The sequence below is a fragment of the Urocitellus parryii genome, chromosome 6 (assembly GCF_045843805.1).
Source record: "Urocitellus parryii isolate mUroPar1 chromosome 6, mUroPar1.hap1, whole genome shotgun sequence".
Lineage (NCBI taxonomy): Eukaryota > Metazoa > Chordata > Mammalia > Rodentia > Sciuridae > Urocitellus > Urocitellus parryii.
The window spans coordinates 148,630,532-148,657,035 of NC_135536.1; the positions used below are offsets into that span (position 1 = coordinate 148,630,532).

A 26,504-nucleotide genomic window follows, 5' to 3' on the forward strand; every position below is an offset into this window, starting at 1 on the left:
AGAGCTGTAACCATCTATTTGATTAATGGTTTTCCAAACTATTTTTGAAAAGACATCATTCTTTGCTGTGTATGTTCTGTTCACTAAAGTCGGTCCTGTTATCTCTCTGGTCATCTAGTGACTCACAGAGATTTCCGTGAATGCTCATCACACACCTCTCCCCTACATGCTGTCAGTGTCCCAAGAAGATTCCTGAGTTATGAAGCTGCTGATTCAAACAGTTCTTTCCTCAAAAGTTGTTTCATCAGTAGGACCAATTACTGGAACAAGGGAATATTAATGAGTCTTAAAAGAAAGGTAATTCTGACACTCGATACCACATGGGGTGATACTATGTTGAGTGAAATTAGCCAGTCACAGAAGGACAGATATTTCATGAAATGATTCCCCTTACAGACCATACACGGAGACAGTCAACGTCATAGAGATCTAGAGCTAGAGATAGTCACCATTCATAGAAGATGGGTGGCTTCCAGGAACAGGGAGGAGAGAGGAAACAGGGAGCTACTGTTTATTGGTACATAGTTTCAGTTTGGGAAGATGGAAAAGTCCTGGAGTAGTGGTGGTGATGGTTCCACAACAGTACGAATGTGCTTAATGCCACTGAGCCCTAAGCTTAAAAATTCTAAGAATGGTAAACTTCACGTTGTGTATACTTTACCTCAGTTTTTAAAATTATAAAAATGGTAATTTTATGTGTGTTTACCACAATTTTTAAAAACCCAGTAAACATGAAAAACATTCCATCCTATCGTCTCTTACTCCCTGGACTTCTCAGCAGTGTCTGTTGTTGAGCACTAAGTCTCAAGATAATGTCTTCTTAGATTTAGTGTAGCTTTGCTGTCTAGTGTTTTCAGCAAAATTTCTTTTTGCAGTCCTGGTGATTTAACTCGGGTGTTTGTACATGCTAGGCAAGTGCTCTGCCACTGAGCTACATCCCTAGCAGCAATTTCTTTTTGGGCTCCTTTTTGAAACTGAACAGGCTGGCTTATTTACACATCATTAGAATTATATTGTAGTGCTCTTGTAACTTAAAATTAATTTTGTCACTTTTCTGTGTAGCTAAACTTTCCCACAGGATGCAGTGATAGGTCACAGTTATTAAAACTATCTCTGAAATAATTACTAGTATCATGAACTTGAACTATTTCCTAAATGAACAAAGTACATTGTTTCATTTTCTATCCTACGTGTACCTTTTTAGGTAAAATGAATTTTGCTTCATTTGGGGGAGATGTACTTATGGTAGCGAGTGGTAATACTAATGTCTTTCTATATTTGATAAAACTAAAACATTCCTTTTTAGCCATTATCAGATAAATTAAGACCTTACCACTTTCACATATTGCTAATGGGAATGAAAAATGGTTCCAATCCTGTGATGGGGAATTTGGTAGCATCTAGTAAGACATGGATTTATTTTTCTGTCCTGTAAACCTGCTTCTAAGACTATATCCCAAATCCAGCCTGGCAAATAAATAAAAAGATGTATGAACAAGGCTATTTATTGCAATACTAAATACATTGCCAATAACAAAATACTTAGGAGCCCAAATGTCTATCAATAGGATCTGATTATTCTAGACAGTGATAAAAGAGAAGACCGGGCATTTCTATATACTTTTTTGGAAGTGTCTATATTGAGTGCAAAATAGGTGGAAAAAAATGTATGTATTATGCCATTCTTGTCTTCAATGAAAAATCAAATGATAAAAGGATAGAATATAAAATTTAAACATAAATGATTACCTTTTAATAAATAAGAGGAAGGAGAGGAAGAGAGAAGACAGATTAATGACTGGATTTATTTGAAACTTCTTTTATTGATTTAACTTTGGATTCCTTTTATATAATTATGAAATTCAGTTTTAGGAACAATGCCTAGTAAAAGATTAAATAAAGCAAAGGAATTCAGGTTCCTAAATGTATAGTATAACCACACAATAAGAAAGGAAACATTATAACATCATAATTTGACTCTTCTGGGCTGGGGATGTGGCTCAAGTGGTAGCGTGCTCGTCTGGCATGCGTGCGGCCTGGGTTCAATCCTCAGCACCACATACAAACAAAGATGTTGTGTCTGCCGATAACTAAAAAATAAAATATTAAAATTCTCTCTCTCTCTCTCCCTCTCTCACTCTGTCTTTTTAAAAAAATAATTTGACTCTTCTTTGTGAACTGTACTCTAAAGATAAAAAGAAATATCAATATCAAACTGTTTTCAGTAGTCATCCTTTTGGTGGTTCTATTGGCACTGTTATTTTGAAACTGTTGTTGGGTATTATAGAATTGAATGCAATACATAATCATGTTGAGAACAAAGCTTTTCAACATAGTTGAAAGGTAGAAAATTGATGTAATTAAATAAAAACCCTGTAGGTTAGAATCTGAATCAGAAACATCATTAAGAACTCATGTTTGACAACTGAAAAAATTGAAAACAATGACCATCCGAATAGCAAAGGGTGTTTCTATAACAAAATTGAAATTATCTAAATACCACTGTCATTAAAAGGAATCTGCACTTACTATAGAAATGACTCTATATGAGAGCAAGGAAATATAAGGTGATCCTGGAGCCTCAAAGAGCCTGGAAGTAAGAAAGCTATCAATCTATTAGAGGACTCTCTGGCTATTGATATCATTGATTACAACACAGAGCATTTATGTCTCTGTTTCATATGACCAGAGACACAGACACCAAACAAAATATCTCATTAGTTACTTTTGGATGATGCTTTGAAGCCAACTATGTTTTTATAATAAAACATATGTTAAAGATTATATTTAATTTCTTGTTTAATGAGGAAACCAATAGGACAATACAAGCTGTTCAAAGGAGAATTCAAAGCCAGGTACAGTAGCACATGCATGTAATCCCAGCTACTTGGGAGGTTGAAACTGGAAGATTGCAAGTTTGTGATCAGCCTGGGCAATATAGTGAAGCCCTGTTTCAAAATTAAAAAAATCAAATGGGATAGGGTTGTATCTCAGTGGTAGACCACCTCTGGATTCAGTTCTCAGTACTGAAAACTACAACAACAAAGAATTCAAATATTGTGTGTATACATAGTCAATCAAAAGTGCAGAAATATATAAATATATAAAATTAGTCATTATCTATAGGGTGATAATCGGTTATGTTACACCAGATAGAATTCATTTATTCATATTGTCAAAAATTGTTTGTACACCTATAAATTTTCTACAACTTTCATAATTTAAAAATATAATACAGAAAATGAAAGGCACAAATAGTTCAGAAGTGTACCCTAGCAAGATATTTTTATTTTTATTGTTGCCCATTTCAAAGTCTTTAACAACTTTTTTCTGACAGTTTCCTTCCTTTTTATCATTTTATTCTTAAAAATTATTCTTGATCACAGAAAGGTGTTTTATTAGATGTGGAATAATTATTTCCATAAGTGCAGCAGAGTGTTACTTAACCATATAACCATGTAATTTGAGCATCATAGCAACTAATTATTTCAAAATTTGGAAAATGAACAGAAAAAAATATATCTCATTCTTTTCCTGTATGAACTCTATACCTTAAGACAACAAAACTATTGATGAAGGAAAGTCTCTGTCTATAGATGTATTCCTACTAAGAATCAGGCTAGCATTATTTTGGAAACTATAATAAACTAATTTAAGAACCTTTGCCATCATCAGAAATGACTGTTGGGACATTTGCCTTGCATGCTCAGAAACCTTGAGTTTGATTCCCAGCACTGCCTCTCCCCAAAAGCTGCTAACATCACACAAAGACAATATCTACCTTTTATTACTATGTATTAGTATGTATTTGGTCTAGATGTAATCATCAAACCACCAAATTATAAGACACACAGATGCTAGACAAACAATAAGTGATAGAAGGCTACATTAGAAAGTTTAAGCTGCAGAAAATTCTATGGGACAAATGGTTTCTTTGATAACTTTCAAGGAAACAAAAACAATAAAGGGAGAAACTCATAGATTAAAAGCTGCCTAAGATTCAGAACAAACCACTTGTACTCTGTTCACTATATCCTATGTAAGCTGTTTCAAAATGAAAAATATGGGAAGTACTGGGGAAATGCAAACTCTTGAACATTCGATATTAGTGAATAAGTATTATGGATGTGATAACAGTATTTTGATTATATTTTCAAAAAGTATCATTACTTTAGAAGCATACATCACCATTTGTAAGGATGAGATTCTATTTGCTGCAAAATATTCTGGAGGGGAGGGATGAAGAAACAATTGGCCATGAGTGATTAATTTTTGAAGGTAGGTTATGAAGGCCTGGAGCTTCATTATACTATTCTCTCTGGTTTTGTACATGTGTGGGATTTTCCATAATAAAATGGAAAAAAAAACTTACAGTTCTTCTAATGAATATATTTTATATTTATATTTTATATTTATATTTCTCCATAATTTATGACCTATTACTACTGAGACTATAGAATGTAAAGAATTTTCAAGTCTAGCTTCTGAAATACTTTAGCATAATAGGTTTCAAGTAAAAATCAGGGCAGCTTGCTATGGCTTTTCACAGAGTTTACCTTTTCTATTTAAGTTAATGTGAATTGGAAATGTTGGACATAACAATACTTTCCTTTAAAACACATGTTATTAACATAATTATGTGATCAATCAAAAGCCTTCTTAAAACCAAGTCATTTTTTTCTCTAATCCTCTCCAAGTGAATAATCAATTTTTTGTTTGGTTTATTTCCAGATAACCTTTTTCATGCTGCTTTCTGCAGTGTGTGTAATGCTGAATTTGGCTGGTTCAATCCTTTCCTGTCAGAATGCTCAGCTAGTCAACTCCCTAGAAGGCTGCCAGTTGGTGAGTAATGAATGGAAACCTTTATTCATAGAGGTCATAGCCTTTGATTTTTGATTTTGCATGAGAGCTATTTAAAAATAATTTTATTGTACTTTTGGGTTCTCATAAACTTCCAATTCATCCATCAGTTTTCTATTTGTTTAAGAAATTTCAGTGAAGTTTCTTCATTTCTATAAATTCCTCCAATTAAAACTTATTCAACTTTTAAATCAGTTACTAATAAATGTATTTTATTTTATTATTTTTGCAGTACTGGGTCTTCAATCCAGGTTTCACACATACCAAGCAAGCAATCTACCATTGAACTATATCCCTAGACCTAATAGTTTATTTTTAAGGACCTCAGTGTAGTGCTATTTTGCAATAAATATCTTCAGTGACTATTATATTTTAATATTGGTTGCATTAATTTTTATTTGCACTGAATTTTTAAAAATCATTCTTACAAGTAAATTTTAAGTGCTTGACAATGAGTGCATCAAAACAATATAGTTCTCAGTTTTTCAATTAAAAAGAGAATTTTATTTAGGAAATTGTAGACAGTATGCTATGTACTTTGTAAAGGGTCTGTTTATTGGATAAAACTGGCCCTTTAATTTTGAGGCACACTTAGAGCACTTGTCCTGGGTTTGATCCCCAGTACCTCCAAACAAAAGAGAATAAAACCACAATAACTCATGATTGCAGTGTATTCATCTGGCTGGGACAGCAACTGAGTGTGTATGGTGCACTCAAATATGGATCTTCTTGGACTCCTGATTGGACTGTGATTCCTGAGTACAGGAGCATTGGCATTTGTTTCTTTATCTTGGAGACAACACCAGGCTCCCTTTCAGAGCCATGTTGGTCTACAGCTGCACATGTACCTGCTCTGCGTATTGGCTGTGGTTCTGAGAAGTCGGTAGTGAATTGCCAGAAGTTTTTCTGAAGCAAGGCCATGCCTCCTTGTCCATTCTCAATGCTGAAGCACCTACTGAGTTACAAAAAGTAATTGTTGGAGCTTAATATTGTTATTTTCTGTTTGATGTGGCCTAGAGAACACTGATCAGATTTCACCCAATACCATGTGCACAGAAGTTTCCTCTGTGTGCTGCAGTCTTCCCTGTTGATTACGAAAGGCTGGCTCAACATGAATCTCTGTCAGAAGGATGACATGCCATTCTGTATCCATTACTTGGTCATCCTCTTTATTCTAAATAGTAGGTGTCACAAATATGGTAAAACATGGTGGCTTATATATAATGTCTTTAGTGACTATATATAAACAAATAGAAAGGGATTGGCTATTTGTTCTGGGACTCTTATTTTCCAGTGCAAAGCCCTGTATGAAAGAAGCAAAGTGAAAGGAACGAGGCAAGGCCCCTCATTGATCTTAATGTTGCCACCTTGTTGCTGCAGGAAAGGATACAAGAAGGAAGATCTTGTTTCCTCTGTTCCTTCTGCCTTCAGTACCTCCACAAATCAGTGAAAAGAACATCATAACACCCACAGATGTGCACACCTTTGCACTCTCCAGCATCTCTTTGGTTAGATGGTAATTGGAATCCTAAGTATTTATCCTACTTCGAGCTTGATCCTAGGTGTCTCTCTGCCAGGGCTCAAACAAGGCCAGTAATTTCAGAGCTTCAGACCAGTATCCTCACTTGCTTAGGGACAATGCAGGCAGTAGAAAGAGTGCTGTATTTGGAGTTAACAATCTACAATGGAAGCCATGGCTTCATGACCTACTATTAGGTGACTTCACATAAGCCGCCTTATCTCTTAACTTTCTTTTCATGTCCTGTTACACATGTTTACCTGCCTGAGGTTTTTTAATAGGCTATTAAATTAGATAAAACATGATAGATTAAAAGTATGCATTTTCCTGTTACAAAAATTACATGAAAATTCAGAAAACAAAACACACTCATAATTCTTTCACCTAGTTTATTATGCCCATCCATCTTTTCTGTGTACAATGTGTAAATGTGTCTGAAAGTATGTACATGCGTACCTGTGTGTGCGTGTATTACATATATGTTTGATATACTTGAATGTGCTATAATCTTCCTGCTTTGTGATTTTTGAACTAGATAATAAACATTGTTCTATGTTTTTAAATGTTTCTCTAAAACTTCATTTGCAATGGCTGCTCTGTATGTGTGAACATAATCTTATTTAAAATATCTTCTTTTTGTGATCATCTTCATATAAATTCTTTTTATAACTCCTAAAAGTACATTTGCCTGATCACAGTGAATCAATATCTTTAGAGCATTTGGTGCATACTGACATGCTGCCTGGTAGGAAAGCTTACCAGTTTACTCCCAGTGCATGAGAATGCTCTTCTCCCTACACCCTTGGGAGCACTAAACATTGTCACTCATTTTAATCATGTCAATTTGAAAGGTATAAGATGATATCATTATTTTAATTTGAATTTCTTTGAATATTAATAAGATTGAGCTTTTTATTCATTTATAATTACATATACATAAGGTTAGGTTTATTTATATATATATTTGTATTTGTAAACCATTTATACTCATCTTCTTTTGTGAATTGCCAGTATGTAGTACTTACCCAGTTTCCCAGTTTTGGGCTTACATGCTTATTGATTTGTAAGAGTACTTTATCATAGTTTTAATCCTTTGGCTTATATTGGACAATTACATTTCCTATATATTGTTGATTGCATTTTAACTTTATTTTTTGATGCAAAAAAGGTTTTGATTTTTTTATATTCAAACTTAGCAATGTTCTCCTTTCTGCCATTACCTTAGAGTCATGCTGAAGAAGACCTTTTCCTTCCCGAGATCGTTTTACCCCAGTCATCACTGGTTATGGGGTACTCTTATTTTTTGATAGTAACTCTCCAGTATTCAGAAATATATTTGACAAATTTAACTTTTTTCTCCCCACATGGTTAGGCAGTTTTCCTAAAATCATTTTCTGAGTAACCTAGTACATCATTTGTGATATGAAATACCACCTGAATCATGAAGAGTCCTATGTACCAAGCAACAATAACAGAACCAAAGGTTTTTTAAATCTTTTATTGATTTTATTTTTTTAAATACATGACAGCAGTGGAAAGCATTACAATTCTTATTACACATATAGGGCACAATTTTTCATATCTCTGTACATAAAGAATGTTCATGCCAATTTATGCCTTTATACATGTACTTTGTGGGGTTTTTTTTGCATTACAATTCTTAATATATACCACAATTTTTCGTATCTCTGTTTGTATATAAAGTATGTGGGAGGGATGATGGGGACTATAAAATAACTGAGGGATCTAGAGACCAATCTTAGAAACTGGTTGCTAAGGAAGCTTCTGTTGGTTCGGGATTCTGACTCAAAGAGAGGTTTTTATCAGGAACCCTGAAACCCACAAGGTACAGTTCTGCAGAAGAGAGCAATTCCAATGATTCTTGACCTCTTGATCCATTTGCTTTTGAGTCAAAATCCATGGAAGACACAGTTGAGGAGGGAGCAATCTTTTCTAATAGCTGGTAGGGCACACTGGACCCTACCCACCCATCCCAGATTTTAATCTACTTCCTAAAAATTTGTTTAGTCATCTAAATGAGCTTAGGGTTTTTTTTCTTTTAGTACAGACTCAGAAGGAATGAATTTGAGATTTGACTTGGAATCATGTTATATTTATACCTTACCTTGAAGGAAAATTAACATCTAAACACTATCATGTTTTCCCATGTAAGAGCATAGCATATGCTTTGGTTTATCTAAATATTTTTTAAGTTCTTCACTCTAGTTTTTGTTTTTCTTTAAAATACCTACTACATTTCCATATGGTTGTATAGTATTTGTGTCTTTTCATTCTGTGTGATTTAAAATTATTTAGTTTCTTTCCTTCAAAAGTAAATACAGGGCTGGGGTTGTAGCTCAGTGGTGAAGCGCTTGCCTTGCACATGCGAGACGCTGGGTTCCATCCTCAGCACCACATAAAAATAAATAAATAAAATAAAGGTTTTGTGACAATCTACAACTAAAGCAAAAATGTTTTTTTTTTTAAAAAGTAAATACCGGAAAAGTAAAATACTTTTTAAAAAATAACGCCCAGGATTGAATCCAGGGCCTTAATGCATGCTAGACAAGGGTTCAACCACCAAGCTATATCCCCAGCTCTAATTTTTAATATATTTTTTAAAATTTTGAGACAGGGTCTCACCAAGTTGCCCAGGCTGGCCTTGAACTTGTAATCCTCCTCCTTCAGCCTCCTGAGTATCTGCAATTACAGGTGTGTACCACAGCACCTGGCAAAGTAAATTCTTTTTTTTCTAGACTTTTAGGACCTCTCTCTTCCAGAAGTAGCCACTGATAACATGTTTAAAGAAACTTCCCAGTCATTTTCTATGCATATTTTTGTGTATGTACCACATGGGGGTCCACTCTGCACATCATTAGTCATGTTGCTTTTGGCAGTCAACCATGTAGCTTGGTGACATTTGCACATCAACACTTGGAGATCTTCTTGAGTATTACAGAACAGCAGAGAATTCCACTGAATGGATGCATGATAATTTATTTAACCACCCCCTTAAGGTTGGAGATGTTTCTAGTCTTTTGCTGAAATGAACATGGTTGAGAATATTACCCTTTGCATACATTCATTACTCAACCAGTATTGAATGGTACTGGCACTGCTGGGGAGCTGGCCCAGGTGCTGAGTGTGTATTATTGAAGAAGATAGGAATGTGCTAACCAACCTAGAGAAGAAATTAGGAAGAGGGTCCTTGTAGTCAATGCATGTGCATCCACTTTAAATTTATAAGATTATTCCTAAACTCTCCTCCCAATTTGAGGCACCATCTTACACCCTTGCCAACAAAATGGGTTTGTGCCTGATTACCCAGATCCGTGCACACTTTTATATTACCAGAATTTTTTTTGTCTTTGCCAATATAACAAAAATTTAAGATTTTATTATATAATATTCATTTCTTTAATGAAAGTGAAGTTGATCATCTTTATGTTGCATATATTTCATTACCTGTTAATTGCCAGTATCTGTATATTGTCTATTTCTTCTCTTGGGTTGATTTTTATAATTAATATATAAATACATTCCCTATATTAACAAAACTGGCCATGGTTTTACATGTTGCAGATATATGTTTTTTCACAATTTATTATTAGCATTTTGAGGTTTTTAATGGTTTTCTTTCTTTGGGAAAGTTTTTTTATTTATTCTTAACATTTTACACTTATGGTTTCTGGGTCATGCAGTTTTCCTAGAAAAGCCTTTCCCACTCTAAGATTATAATTTTCTTGCTTTCTCCCCAGTATTTTAGGATTGTGGTTTTTTAAAAAAAACTTACAAATTTCATGCATCTGGGATTTATGTTGTTATAAATATCAGAACATGTTTCTAATGTTAAAAATATACAGGTAGACCTATATTTTTAAGTTTAGTATTAAGTATTTGAAGTATTTTGTTCTGGTGGGTACATTTTTTAAATTGGTATTTTATATTATAGGAGGCAACTTGTGGTATATGAGATAGGATTTTTTATTACTTCTACATCATGGTACTTAGAGTTGAATGTACAATTGAACCTTTGATTCCATAATAAATAATTAAAATACTATCTCCCACCTTCCAGGGTTTGGGGATCTTGTTTTGTTCTGTCTAGTGGCATTGATTAAATCTGTTCAAATAATGTTAGATAATGGCACTTCCTCATTCGCTTCTTTCTCCTGAGGTTCATGGGAACCTCTTAATGACCCAAGTATGATGCTGAGAAATAGTTTCTGTTAGTCTATCTTACCATGAGCTACAGAGGACAGAGGACAGGAGACACAGTGGGGTCAGCATCTCTACGTCACCTGGAGACCAGTGTCTGCATTTGCCCTTCACCTACAGGGAGTGTGCGCTGTTCTCCCAGATGAGAGTCACCCAGAAACCATAGCCTCAGTTTCCCACGGCTGTTTTCATAACACTTTTGTGGTCAGAGAGGCCCAGGGTCTGTGTGGCAATGCACAGTTATGGTCCAGGTGCACTCTACACACAACCAAGTGAAATGGACATTCCGGAGATCTCAGTTCTAGTGTCCAAGGAAAGAAGCAGTGATATGAGAACATAAGACTTTCAGGTCATTTTTCCAGGCAACTATGCACAACCCAGGCCTGATGTACCCTTTACTCTTTTTGAGGGTTTATGGGGGGAAAAATTGACTGGCAATGGTATTTTATTTCATCCATGATTTATTCCTGACTTTCTCAAGATTGCTCTTGATTTAATAAGAGGTATGCTGTCAGCTTCTGAGAGATGCCCTTTTTAATATAAGGCATTTCCTTTCACCTGACTTTCTAAGATTTTATTTTTTAATCAAGATGCTTGTAAATTTTATCATCATCTTTCCAACATCTGTGAAATGATCCTATGACTTTCCTGCTTTGATTCATTAATGCAGTGATTTACATTAATAGATTTCTTAACACCCATCACCTTTGTTCCACAGAAACAGGCCTCCTTGGTCCTGATGCTTTTAAGGTACACATATTATGCTGCATTTTTTTTTGCTGATATTTTATTTAAGAGTTTTGCATCCAAATTCTTAGATGAGATTGACCCACTGTTTGTCTTTAGATGCTATCCTTGTCTAGTTTTCATATCTGAATCATGCTTAGTTTTCAAAATGAAATAGGTTATATTCAGCTAGTCCTATGCTCTGACACAGTTTAAATAACCTAGGAATTATTCAGGGTTTTTTAATTTGGGGGAGTTGATTTGGCTGCTTTCAACATTTTTTCAGTGATCATTGGGTTATCTGAAGTTTTCTTTATATTTTAAAGTAGTTTTTGTCTTCCTAACACTATTTCACATGGGTTTTTCTGATTTTTTGATTTTAATGCTATAAAATGGACATAAAACTTAATATCATTTTATAATTTAAAAATAAACCTTTTAGCAAATGTTTGGAGATAAAAGTAGATTATTGATTGCCTAGAGCTTGAGAAGAAATGGGGAGTTTAGGAGAAGGGTACAGGGTTTCTTTTGGGGGTAATGAAGGTGTCCTAACATTGATTGTGGTTGTATGACTCTGTGAATATACTAAACACCTGTGAACTATACACTTTAAATCAGTGAATTGTATCTTAATAAAACTATTATCATTTTTAAAACCTTTTTCTTAAATAATTACTTGTACATCAAAATTTTGTTTTCTCTCCATTGAGCTGAAGTATCTCTTTTCTTAAAGTTGTTTTTCCTCCAAGAAATAACCATTAGTTTTATTTAACAAGGTTTTCATTGATTATGTTTTTATCTTATTAGTCTTTTCTATTTGGCGGGGGGGGGGGGTACCTGGGATTGAACTCAGGGGCACTCGACCACTGAGCCACATCTCCAGCCCTATTTTGTATTTTATTTAGAGACAGAGTATCAATGAGTTGCTTAGTGCCTCACTTTTGCTGATACTGCCTTTGAACCTGCAATCCTCCTGCCTCAGCCTCCCAAGCCACTCGGATTACAGTCGTGCACCACCATGCCAGGCCCTTTCTATTTTTTAAGGCATGTTTTATTCATTTTCTACCTTTCTCAGTTGAGTGACAGTAGCAATATTGTTTTTATAGCTTTTATTATTTTTATAGTTTGTAGTTTTTCCTGTGGGTGCTACTAATATCCAGTGCTCTGATTCAGTTAATTCTAAATAGTTTGTAAATTTAACTCTTTTACTTTTCTCTTTAATGTAAGCATTACTTAAATTAATGTTCTCAGCTTCTTGGGTGGCTAGGCTTTTTGTTCTTTTGCTCTTCTTTGTCCCATGAAAATATATGGCCTCTAATTTCTATTTTTTTTAACCTGGTAAAATTTTCTGTACTTTGTATAGAACTAGTTTTGGAGTATGTTTTGCAGGTTTCTGTTAAGAACAAAAACAAAACATATATTTTCCATTTGTTGGGTTCAGAATTCATTCAGTTGTGTGTCTGTCCCTGGAGAGAACTTACTGTGAGTTCACTCCTCGCTGATCTGACCCCTCCTGCGTCATAAGCCGAGCTAGGTAGGGTACCTTACCTTAGGTTGCTCCCAGGGGCTTCCCCACAGATGCTCTTCCTCCTGCCAGGTACACCAAGGCTCCTCAAATCCTCCAGATTTCAGATTCGGTGCTTTGGTGCTTTATAAATGGCAGGGCCTTCCCTCATTGCCCTTTCTTGAGAAGCTGCCCACCTGTGCTGTTCTCTCATTTTTTGGCCTCATTCCTTCAAGTGCTGTCATTTCCCATGACTCCCTCTCTGCCAGAGCTGCACAAAGCAGAAGGCCACAGCTGTGTAGTGCCTTGTCATGCATCCAGGCCTGCCTGGAACCAGTGCTGGCAGGGAGCACATGCAAGCGACTCAGTCAGAGAGTGCATCCCAACTGTTCCTTTCCTAAGAGCCCCCATAGGAAGTTAAAAAAAAAAATCATTTTGGGATTTTAAATAAACATACTGATTTAGTTAAATTAATTATATGAAAATGCATTGGCTTTTTTTTTTCAAATACCCTTTAAATGCCTCACTGTGTTCTGTTTAATTTAGGGCTTCATGGACATCAAAACATGACAGCATGAAATTTGTTTAAATCCTTATTTTTAATGACCTAATTCTTTCAATTCATTCTGCAGAAGTTTTGGATTTACTGTCATACTTTTCTTACTGTGTCTTTAAATGAAAGTATAATAGAATGCTTTTCAAATGTAATTTGACATAATCTAGAGCATTATATATGTTGGTAAGTATTCTGTCTTGAATGAAATGACACTAGCTTCTCTTTCTTTTTAAAATATGGAACAAAATATAAATTGATTCTCTTTAGAAAATATGCAAGTAACACTAAGTTTGAAAATGACTGGAAATCTCTGTCTTCACCTCCCATTCTCTGTCACATGGGCAATTACTTCATAATGTATGAAGGCCTTTTTTGTACACATATGTATTGATGTACATGTACATATACATACCCAAGCATATAACTTTATTTGTAATTTATACTCTTTACATTTGTATGGGATACTTTCCCCTCTCAATGGTATGTTTTATATATACCATGTAAGTAAAAGTAGGTTGTCTTTTGTTCTTTCAAATATAGCAGGGTATCCTTACCAGGGTGCACTATATTTACCTGTGCTGAGAAGAGTTGGGTCATTTCCATTGAATTTCTATCATAAGCCTGGGCTCAGTGAACACACATTCTTGTCATTATATCTGGTAAATTTGGATATATAGTCAGATACTGTTTTTTTTAATAATTAAAACCTCCAACACTGTAGTATAGACTAACCTAAAATATTTGTCCTAGTTGGTATTGTCACCAGAATTAGAATTAGAAATGTAGGCGAAAATTATACAAAAGACATCTATTTGACTCATTTTATTATATGTTCAGACATAAGCTTGAAATGTGCTTTTGATTATTTTTATGCAAAAAGAAAACTATCTGTTGCATGGGAGTGATGATGGTGATTGTTGCTCCCTGTACTGAGCACCTGCTGTGTACGGGGCTGCTTTTAACAGTTTACATGAGTTCATTTATTTACTCCTGGAAAATTAAATAGGAAACAGTTACTATTTTATCCCTGTTTATAGGTAGGTAAACTGAGACCTGAGTGTTAAGTAATTGTTCTAAAGTCATGCAGCTAGCATATGCTGGTATCATAATCCAACTTGTGCTCTTAACCACTAGCGTATCATTGTACTTCTGTTTTTTAGAGCACTTGAACTTTAGAATTATGCTAACAATTAAGAGAGGTGAGAATATGAATCCCTGAATCATGGAGGTAAAGAATATTTCTTTTTATTTTTGGACAAAATAAGTATTTGGATACATGGGAGAAACTCTCTTATATAGAAAAGAGTGATAAGGAATCTCAGCCAACACTTCAGTGTTGCAGCTTGCAATTTGTAAAGAGCATGGGCCCTTTTTTCCCAGCCTCATCAAGCAGGCAAGTGGGGGAAAAGATGTTTCCCTGTGAACAAATAATTGCATGAATTATATTGTATTTACCCATTGCTACATCAGTGTTTTTCTGACCCCATGTTGTTTTTAATCAGATTCGTCATATTGTAGGGACAGTGTGGTCTCTCCTTGTTAGCAGTAAAGCATGAGTGCGCTGATCTGCCAGTGCCTAAGATCCACACACTAATTGGATGTCTCTAGTCCTGTCCAGGTTTTCTGGTATGTACCTGTGTCCCCTAGAGTAAAAGAGGGTGGTCCAGAGAGATCTGACACCTGTATAGGCTTTGGAAGAAAAGTTACTTGCTGCCTTCTTTCTGTCTGTTTTTCTGGTCCATGACTTGATCTCAGCCTCTCCCTGGGGTGTGCCTCCCATGTGAGATGTATAATTTCTGCTAGGTGAAGTTGCCCCCTTCCCTAAAAAGTAATTAGCAAAGGACTTTTCCTACAACCACAGGAACCAGTGATAAAAGACAATCAAGTATCTGGTGGCAAAGGAAGAAGTCGGGAAGTGCTTTGTTTTTATAATTTCCACCTTAACTTTATTTCCAAGTCCGCCCAAGATGCACAATGGGTTATGATTTTGTGGAGAGACTGTTTTCTCCCTTGTTGGTGTATGAAATTTCTTGAAGCAGGAATGTGTTAGAGCAGGTTGGTATTGTTTGGAAGAGTGGTTTATTAAATGATCAGTTTTGAAAAACAGCTTTAGGAGATGTCACAAATCACACAACTCACAACCCTGCCCATTTAATCCCATGGTTTCTAGGATATTCACAGATATTTGCTAACATCATCATAGTCAATTTCACCTTAGAAAGAAACCCTGTACCTCTTAGCTATAACTTTCCTTCCCTCATCCCAGTCCTAGGCAACAACTAATGTACTTTCTGTCTTTATTTTTCCTATTTTCAATGACTGAAGTCACTTAATAGGTGGTCTTTTATGACTGGTTTCTTTCCCTGAACATGTTTTCAAGGTTCATGTCTACTGTAGCATGTATCAGCACTTCTTCATTCTTTGTATGCCTGGATAATACTCCATGGTATGAATAATACCCCATTTCGCTTATTCATTCATCCATCCATGTACATTCATTTCCCTGATAACTAATGATTCTCAGCCTCTTTTCATGTTCCATTTGTATATATTCCTGGGAGGAATGTCTGTTAGGTCCTTTGCCTATGTTAAAATTGGGTTGCCTTTTTATTATTGAGTTTTAATTAGGAGTTCCTTCTATATACTTGTAACAAACTCCTTATTGGATACATGATTTGCAAATATTTTACTCTGTTTTATAGGTTTTCTTTTCATTTTCCTGATGATTTTCTTTGAAGCCAAAATATTTTAATTTTGATGAATTCCAATTCATATATATTTTGTTCCTTCTGTTTTTAGTGTCACAATAAAAATTCGATGAATTCAATTTCATAAGATTTACCTCTATATTTACTTCTAAGAGTCTTTTAGCTCTTATATTTAGGTCTTTGATCCATTTTGAGTAAGATTTTGCATGTGCTATAATGGTGAAGCTCTAGCTTTGTTCTCTTGTATATGTGTCTGCAATTTCTTTACCACCATTTTTTTAATTTGTTTTACTTAGTTACACATGACAGTACAGTGACCTTGACATATCATACATTAATCAGATGAGATATAATTTCTCATTTTTCTGAGTATTCAGGTTGCAGAATCACATTGGTCATGCAGTCACATATACACACGCAATAATAATAATGTCTGTTTCATTCTGTTATCCTTCCTATCTCCCCAACCCCTCCCCTCCCCTCCCATCACTTCTCTCTACTTAATCTAGGGTAACGCTATTCTTTTTTTTTTCTTTCTCACATCTTCATACATGTATTTTGTATAACAATGAGGATCTCCTTCCACCATCCTTGCAATTCCCTTTCTCCCTCCCTTTCCCTCCCACCCCTCTTCCCTATGTAGAGGTAATCTTCTTCCCATGCTCTTCCTCTCTTCCCCATTTTGAGTCACCTCCCTTATATCAGAGAAGACATTCGGGATTTGTTTTTTTGGAATTGACTAACTTCACTTAGCATAATCTGCTCTAATGCCATCCATTTCCCTGCAAATGCCATGATCTTATTATTTTTTAGTGCTGAGTAATATTCCATTGCGTATATATGCCACATTTTTTTTTTATCCGTTCATCCATTGAAGGGCATCTAGGTTGGCTCCACAGTCTAGCTATTGTGAATTGTTACTACCATTTTTTTGATAAGACTGTCCTTTTTTCTTTGAATGGTCCTGAATCTCCTTTTGAAAATCAGTTGACCATAGATATTTATTTCCAGACTCTGAATTTGACTCCATTGTTCTGTAGGACTCTCCTTGTGTTGCTCCCATGCTGCCCTGATTCCTATTGCTTTGTAGTAAATTTTGAAATCAGAAAGTGTGAGTCCTCCTATTTTGTTTTTTTCAAGATGATTTTATTTTTTGCTATTGGGACTTTACCCCAGGGATGTTAACCACTTAGCCATCTCCCCAGCCCTTTTTATATTTTATTCTGAGACAGGGTTTCACTAAGTTGCCTGGGATCTTGCTAGATGCTGAGGCTGGCCTTTAACTTGCAATCCTCCTGCCTCAGCCCCCTGAGCCTCTAGTATTATAGGCATGTACCACTGTACCTGGCTCAAGATCGTTTTGATGTCTGAATTTTAGCATCAGCTTATCAGTTTCTTTGAAGATGGCCTCAACGGTGGAAAAATCACCTAGATCTTTATTGGAACATGTTGGTAGTTATTCTCCAGCTCTTGATTCTTTGTGGCTAATTTGAGAAAGCTGTGGTATAATTAATTCAAAATAGTGGATCAGGCTATGTGCCTTTGCTGATTTGTGGCAAAGCATTTTTCCAGTTATAATTAAGTAGGGCATCCAGGTTTTTGTAGAACCTGTGCTTCAAAGGGTTATGCAGTCATCCATGTTTCAGTTCCCTCCCCGACCTCAGCAGCTTCTCAAGCTGTTGCCAAGCAGTTTTTCAGGGAAAGGAAAAGAAATTAAATGTTTCAATTAAAAGGTTGACAAAACCTGGTGGTTAGGATGGAATTAAAAAATAACATTTAGATTTAGAGCAAAACAATACATGAGAGAGTTAACAAATCAAACCTTTCAATTTATTTCTGCTTCTCTTCTCATTTTACATGGAAGGTAATGAATGATTAAATTGAGATTGCAGTAGAGTGAACACAGAATTAGAGAGCAAGAATGAAACTTAGAAGCTCTCTATGATTAATTCTCTCATTGTAGAAATGTTTTTAATCAGATCATTTATATATACCACATATCTCTGACTTTTATTCCCTAGGGCCAGTCTGGAAAATCTCTCTAAGAAACCTGTGAAAATGAATACAAACACTTGTTTTATATTTAATGTACTCTACAATGATTATCTACAGAAATGGCACTTACGACGAATTCTTTGTTTCTACAACAGAAAGGGAAAAGGTTAGAACTGTAAATGTAAATTTTTTTAAAACTTAATTAAAATTTTTACTGAGGCAATTGTAGATTCACATGAAATTATATGAAATAATAGAGAGACATTCACAGTATATTTTATCCTATTTTCCTCAATGGTGACAGCTTGCAAAACTACAGTATACTAGTACAAAGTCACAACCAGGGTATTGACATTGATGCAAGCCACCTTAGAGCCCCCTAGTTTTGCTTGCACTCATTTGTCTGTCTGGGTATGTGACTCTTTGTATAAATTTTATGCAGTTTTGTCATCCGTGCAGGTTTGTATAGCCACCACCAGAGTCAGGCAGGATACTGATCAACACAAGGATTCCTAGGGTTGACCTTTTTATAACCACATCTGCATCCTTTCCACCCTGTTCTTAATTCCTGTCAACTACTAATGTGTCCACCATTCTAAAACTTCTGCATTTCCAAAACGTTATAGAAATAACTATTAGGAATTGTCTTTTTCAAATTTGAAAATATTTGGAGGTAGCTTTCCAATTGTAATAACCATTTGGAATCACTTTCTTTTCATTTAGCCTAATTCCTTAGAGACTCATCCAAATTGCTTCATGTATCCCTATTCCACCTCTTTTTATCACAGAGTAATGTTCCATGGTGTATATGTATAGCCTTTTAACCTTTTCCTGTTGAAGGACATCCGAGCCAACTCTGGCTATTTGCTGTGGTGAATAAAATAATAGCTTTTGATGTGAACATAGTTTTCATAGTACCCAGTGCAATTACTAGTGTCATATGATAATAATATGTGGTTTTGTAAGAAGCTACAAACTGTGCATCTTCACCATCATTGATGATGTCAGTATTTTTATTGGTATGTAGTGATATAGTGTTTTGGTATTATTTTTCATTTCTCTCCTATATAGTGTTGAATACCTTTTCAGGGGCTGCATTGCCATCTGTATGTACTCTTTGGTGAAATGATTGTTAACATGTTTTGACAACTGGCTAATTGACTTCTTTGTTTATAATAGATGAATTTTGAGATTTTTTCTTATATTTTAGATAATGGTTCTTTGATAGATATGTGGCTCACAAATATTTTCTTCCTTTTTATAGCTTTTCCTTTAGCATTTTTAGATAGACTTTTCAGAGGACAAAGATGTTTAATTTTGATAAGGCTTCTCAATTTAGATAGTGATTTTAGTGGCAACTCTAAGAACTCTCCTTAGCACTAGATCTTAATAATCTTCAGGACTTTTTTCCCCCAAAATTCAGTAGTTCAACATTTTACATTTAAATCTCATTTGAATCAGTTTGTGCATAAGGTATGAGGTTGAAGTTGGGGTTCATTGTTTTCCCTATCATTGTCTGATTGCTATAAATTATTAAGAAATCTATCCTTCCTCTATTTGCTTTTGTGCCCTTATAAAAATCAATTCTGAGTATTTGCAAGGACTTATTTCTGTGTTCTCTATTTTGCCCCATTGTTCTATATTTTTTTCCTTCTGACAGTGCCACACTGTTTGGGTTGTTGTCACTATATAATAAGCTTTATTAGTGGACAATGTTTCCTCCCACTTGATTTTGTTTTCTCAAGACTGTTTTAGTTGTTCTACAAGTTGTACTTTTCCATGTAAATTATTTGTGTATGCTGTCTTCCCATACAAAGAAAATCTCTTGTTGAGTTTTTTTTTTAGAAATTATATTAAACTTACAGAACAAATTATAATAAACTGACATCTTTCTATCTTGAGTCTTCCAATGCATGAACAGAGTATGTCTCTCCATTTATGCACCATTTTAAAGTTTGTCTCACCAACATCTTGTAGTATTTGGCATATAGGTCTTATACATGTTTTTGTTTAATGTATACTTAAGTGTCATCCTCTTTAGGTAACTTTATTTAATTTCAATTTCTGTATGTTTATTTTTACTATGTGTATATGCAGTTGATGTTTGTTGTTGGCTTTTATCTTGAGAACTTTCTGATTTCACATTAGTTCTGGGAGTTTTTTGATAGATTCCGTAGGGTCTTCTGCATATTCTGTCATAGCATCTGCAAAAAGAAGAGATAATTTGTTTCTCAGCTTCTAATCTGTTTGCTTTTTATATCTCTTTCCTGCCTATTACACTGCCAACGATATTCAGTATTATGTTGAATAAGTGTCATGAGAGAGACGTGCTTACTGTATTGCTAATCTTAAAGGGAAAACATCCAACCTTCAACCATCATGTGATGTTAGGTATAGGGTTTGTTTGTTTGTGTGCATATGTATAAAATGTATATATCATACATTATTATACCTGTACACATAAAATGTATAATAGGTATACATATGAACAGAAACACACACATGTGTGTATTATATGATATAGTGTTTGTTATGTAAGTATAGTATATATTTCAAATGTGGTCATCCTCTTGTTTTCCTGACTTGCATGGGTTTTAAAATGAATTCATGTTGAATTTTTTTCAAAAGATTTTTCCTTGTCAATTGATATAATCACATAGTTTTTCTTCTTTAGCTTGTTGTTAATGGTGGGTTATACTGATTCTCAAATGTAACCAGTTTTACATACTTAGAACAAATATAACTCAGTCATGTTATATAATCATCTTTATACATTGTTGGGTTTGGTTTGCAAATAATTTTGTTGTGGAATTTTCTCTTGTTTTCTTCCTAGTTCATTTCATTTTCTTGTTTATTTGTTTGTTTTGTTCTCTACTCTTTTTGTCTGGTTTGGTATTAAGCTAATAGTAGCTTCATAAAATGTGTTGAGAAATTTTCCTCCTCTTTTCGGGAAGATCTGAGGTTAATTTAGGCCTTTGGTATAACCCTCCAATGAAATCATCTGGGTTTTTATTTGTTTGTTTGTTTTTGAGAGCCTTAAAATTGTGGATCCAACATCTTTAATAGTTACAGGGATCTTCAAATCATCTATTCTATATTATGTAAGTCTGTTTTTTAGCTGAATCCATTTCACTTAAGTTGTGAAATATATTTGTGTTGAATTTTTATATTATTCCCTCATTATCTATTTGATGTCTGCTGGGCTTTTAGCTATGTCCCTATTTCATTCCAGAGCCTCACAATTTGCATCTTCTTTTTATTTGCTAGAGACTTCTCAAATTTGTGGATCTTGTTAAAGTACCACTTCCTTTTTTAAATTTTTTTTCTCAATTGTTTTGTTTTATATTTCACTGATTTCTGCCTTTATCTTTGATTTTATTCTTCTGCCCGCTTTGGGTTGGTTTTTTACTCTTTCCTTTATCTAGTTTTTTGAGGAAGAAATTAGGTATTGATTTCAGGCCTCTCCTAGTTTCTCTTTTTTTTTTAAATTTTTTTTTGTAGTTGTACACAATAACTTTATTTATTTATTTTTATGTGGTGCTGGGGATCGGACCCAGGGCCTTGTGAGTGCTCTACCGCTGAGCCACAACCCCAGCTCCTCTCCTAGTTTCTTATGTAAGTATCTAGTGCTATAAATTTCCTTCCTATTATTGCTTTAGAGGTATCCCACATGTTTTGATATGTTTTGTTTTCATTCATTTCTCTTAATTAAAAAAATTTTCCCTTGAGACTTTAACTTTGATCCATGGATTACTTACAAATGTGTACTTTCTGCATATTTAATTTTTTTCTTCATAACAGCAAAGAAAAACTAAGGTATGTCCAGAACTTCTATTAGGAGAAACAAGATGAAAAGACAATATATGACGGCTACACAAATGTAATACAGCCAGAAAAGGAAAAGGAAGTAGTAAATGAAATATCATCACTTGTAAATGAGACCAATATTTATTGTAGTGATTTTGGAAACTTAGAAGACTTTCTTTTTTTAATGTTCTGTAATGGGCATGCAGATGTATAGACTACCGAATTGTCTCTTCCATGATGATTTGAAGAGATTCACCAATTACATTTTCTGAATCGGCTAATGTTTCCAAATGTAATTTTTGGCAATATTTGCGTTTTTCAGAGTTGTGATCTGTTTGGACTTTCAGTCTTTTTAAAGTCATAAGCACAAAATAGTTTACAGTATTTTTTTTTAAGAACTGGTATCTTTACTGTGTTTCCCAGGCTGGTCTTAAACTCCTGGGCTCAAGCAATTCTCCTGCCTCAGCCTGCTAAGTTGCTGGGACTGCAGGTGTGTGCCATTGCACCTTGTTTCTGGTATTTTATAAATATTTTATGATATCTATATATGTTTTCAATACAATATGTTCCTCCATATTCAATGTTGAATCTATTATCTCATTGATAATTTGCACCTTGTTTTTTTTTTTTTCATTTTTACTTGATGGGACTCATGAGTTGACAATTAAATCATATTATTCTGCCTATGAAGGTGAGAGTCCTTTTTTGATTCTGAAAAAATAGACACAACATAAAGCTTACCATTTTAACCATTTTCAAGTGTAAAATTAAGTGGCATTAAGTACATTCACACAGTGTGCAGCCATAACTACTACCCATTTCTGAAACTTTTTCATCACCCCAAATGGAAACTCTATATTTATTTAACAGTAGCTCCTCATTATTCCCTTCTCTCAGCCCCTGATAACCAATATTCTACTTTCTGTCTCTATGAATTTGCCCATTGTAGGTAACTCCTGTAAATGGAATTATACAGCGTGTGTCCTTGTGTGTCTGACTGCTTTAATTTAGCATAATATTTTCAGTTTTTTTTTTTGTTCACTGGGAAATTTGAGCTACTTATATTTATTTGGTCCCAATCCTATTGACTTATATAAGATGTGGGCGATTAAAGTTTTCATATTAGGACTTAAAAGGGCAAAAAATGCATTCTTCATTATCTGTATCTCTCCTCCTCTTGGCATGTGTCCACTGACAAAGGAAAAATAAATTTCACTCTTATCACTGCCCAGTGATTTGGTCTCTGTTAGTTTAAGGGAACCTCTCCAAGTTGAGCTCTGTGTCTCCAGGAGGTGTCCAGCTCTTCCATCTTTTCCTTTCCTCTCCATCTTCTCTTTGTCTCTGGTGGTTTCTGGGTATGGAGAGTAGTTGAGTGTCACAGACATGGAGGTGGGGTGGCCTTCATTCTTTGGCCTATCCTCTGAGCTCTTTCTGGCTTATAATGATGATGGCTCTGATCTCACCCAGCTGATTGGCCTATGTGGGCATCAGCTCCTGATGTCCCTTATGACCATGAATATAGATGTCAGTTCAGCATCTCAGACCAGATACTAGGCTCAACCACATTTACAGTCCTCCAGGTCCTCACAAGCATGTCTCAGATCTCTAGTCCAATAACCCCTCTGCCTTCTTCTTATCCTGATGTCAGAACTTCAAGTGCTGGATCCCTGAAGAGGGCCCCAGGATGAATTCTGACCTTCCACTCCCATCTTCCCCTTCCTCCTTGTTCAACACATTACTCTCTTTTTGGGAAATCAGTTCTTTGGACACATCCTCTGTCACTCCCCTTCTAGATAGACAACACTCCAAGTTGCTGTCCCCAAAGTTCCTCCTCTCTGTACCCAGCATGGGGTACAGGAACTTGGAAAATATTTGCTGAATAGTGGTCTGAGTGGGTTCTTTACAGCAAACTCTGCATCCCGTGTAACAGCCCCGCTTCAAGCAGCTGAGGTAATCTCATTAGTCTCATGATTCTGTTTGGAGTAACTTCTTTAAAAGGTGCTTATTGTTTTCCTGAGCCAGTTACTTTATCTGTTGTCACTGGACTAGTAAGGACCACAGGTAGAGACACATAATGGCATGTCTTGAGGAGGTCCTTAATTTCGCGGCTATCTCATTCTCTCCAAAGCCTATTACAGTTTCTTCTTGAGGCTTAGAGCTGCATTTATCACCAGCACTCTCATCTCAGAATTGAAAGCATCCAGTAACCAAGCCAACCCCAATTATGTAGCCACAGCCCTTCAAAGAGCCCCACAGTCACCAGGGCAACCCTGATTAAGCTTCATGAGGATGAATAATAAATTACAAGAGGACCCAGCCACAGGCTGGGACAGCTGGACACGTCTGGCTGTGAAGATGAAGAAAAACTTGGCTGAGGTGCACAGCCCCCTCTCTCGGTCTCATAGGCCCTTGCCTCCATCCTGGTTGCCATTGTCGCTGAAAGGTGCATTTTCTGGGTGCTAATCATGGATCAAGAATAGTCTTGATTTATCTTGGCCTCATTAAAAATGCAGTATTTGACTTCTGTTTGGGCTTTGTTATAATGACTCAGGATTTTTTCCCTTTTAAGGAAAAATCATCCTGTTTTAATTTATCTTCATGCGAATTTGGCTTATCACGGACAAACAGATTTCATGGCAAAAGCAGCCATTTAAAGAAGTTGCTTCCAAATTCGAAAGTTTCCTTGCAGAGAAAACCCCAGCAAAATAAAAATCAATATGGTTGCATGTAAATGTTTATCTGTTCACTGTGTGCATTTGTTCATTCTCTTATTTATTGGATCCACACATTCTGCCTGAAGGGAACCCCATGTCTGGCATGTTCTTGATGCCAGGGACACCTCAGTGACAAGAAAGAGTAGTCATGATTCAGCGCCCTCTTTGTGGGTGGCTCACATTCTAAGAGGAGGCAATTTTAAGCAATGGGAAGTGCTACCAGGAAAGGAGCAAGGAAATGTGGTTGAGGTTGTCTGGTGTTTCTCTGAACACATGGCACATGATCTAAGGCTCAAAAGGTACAAGGTGACAACTAGGCACAAGGCCCTGAGGCTAACTTGATGAGTTTGGAGCACAGAAAGGAGGGGCAGGGTCTGAGGTGCCCAGAATTGATAGCCATGTCCTTGCTGTTTGTCCCCTGATTTCCAGGAGCTTCCTCTCCAGAAGCCCAGACCTGGATATTTCCACTGTTTGCTTTTGCACTTGTCTGGGAGTGAGATTCCATGTGCTGCCCTCTAGTGATATCATTTTTTTTTCTGTGATTTATGACTGGGACACTTGAAGAGTCTTTTCACTTCGCAGAGCACCAGCCGTCTGTTAGAGGATTTTTTTTTTTTCCGCCCTGTATATAGAACTGGGCACTCTGTGAAGCGGAAATTATTTGCTCCCCACCTCTGGCAGTTGTTCACAGTAATGTTACAAGAATTTGAAGATAATTGTCCTCTAAGACTAGGGTAAATTCTCCAGCATTTCTTGGGGAACCTACATATCAGCATATGTAGGTGTTCTTCTCTTGGTCTACACTTCCCCAGGCTTCCAAGTATACAGTTGGAGCTAACTGTGTTAGGGATGGAGCAGGGAGAGGGCAGGAGGTGGTAAAGCTTCCAATTTTGCTTAATCCTGATTGGACGTTTCCATCCTCCTCAGTCCTCTGTTAGCTGTTACTCCTCTCCAGGGAGTATCTGCCACTCTTCTTCAGGGCCTCTGGGATGTGAGGGGTAAGGCTTTCCCTCGACAGGGGCTGCAGGCTCAGGGAAATGTTCTCATTTTCTTTACTCCTCACCCTGGCCAAGAGGCTCTGCTACAGCCAGCCACACCTCCTGAATGGGCACTGGATTTAGTAGGACTTTAATGTCTGCTGGAAGTGTGTTCTCTAGAGGGAATGTGATGGTCAAAACAATTGTGTGAATTCACAGAACATTTTCAGGCAGTATTAGTGGCTGAGATAACATCCAGTTACCCATAGCTGACTCAGTCCCCGTGCTGTGTCTGCTCCTTAGCAATCCCTGCTAGCTTGTCAATGAAGGATCATAAAAGAAATAAACTCCCAGGATGGAACTGATATCCACTGTGGAGGATGGAAAGCATAGAGAGGAGGGCACCTCACTTATCAGAGAGGTGGAAATGGAGTTGCATGGGCTGACAGGGCCAAGCCAGATACAGACCAGATCCAGGAAGGCTTGTCCTCAGGGAGCAGCTCCCACCAAGGACCTAGTGCCTGGAATACAGCAATTTTAAGAGAAGCTGGAAATTGAGATTTTTATGTGAAGGTCCCCAATTTTACCATCAAATACAATATGATCCTCCCACCATCCAATAATAAAAGAAAGTCAAATTTTAAAAAATCACTATCTATTGGATCAATGGTGACCAGCTGGCAACCCCACCAACTTCTTCATTTGAAAATGACCAACAGATAGGGTTGCCTTCCTTTTTCATGGGGTTTTGCATCTGAAAATTCAACCTATATAAATCTATGGTTCAAAAATGTTCAAAAAAATTTTAAAGAAATCTCCAAAAAAAAAAAAACCCTTGGATTTTCTGCATGCTGAATACTAAGTTGAATTCACAAAAATGAAATATGTGGGCATCATATTAGGTACCCTGAGTAATCTAG

The 26,504-nt window shown here is 35.9% G+C and overlaps 1 protein-coding gene across 3 annotated transcripts in view; it reads left to right on the forward strand.

Moving 5' to 3' along the window:
• The window catches only part of Entrep2 (endosomal transmembrane epsin interactor 2), a 406,888-nt gene that overhangs the window by 300,491 nt on the left and 79,893 nt on the right, over positions 1-26,504 (forward strand). For all 3 annotated transcript variants that reach the window (XM_026406972.1, XM_026406973.1, XM_077800245.1), the window contains exon 3: positions 4,732-4,842. In XM_026406972.1, the coding sequence (XP_026262757.1) occupies positions 4,732-4,842 (111 nt within the window). The remainder of the gene's footprint in view (positions 1-4,731; positions 4,843-26,504) is intronic.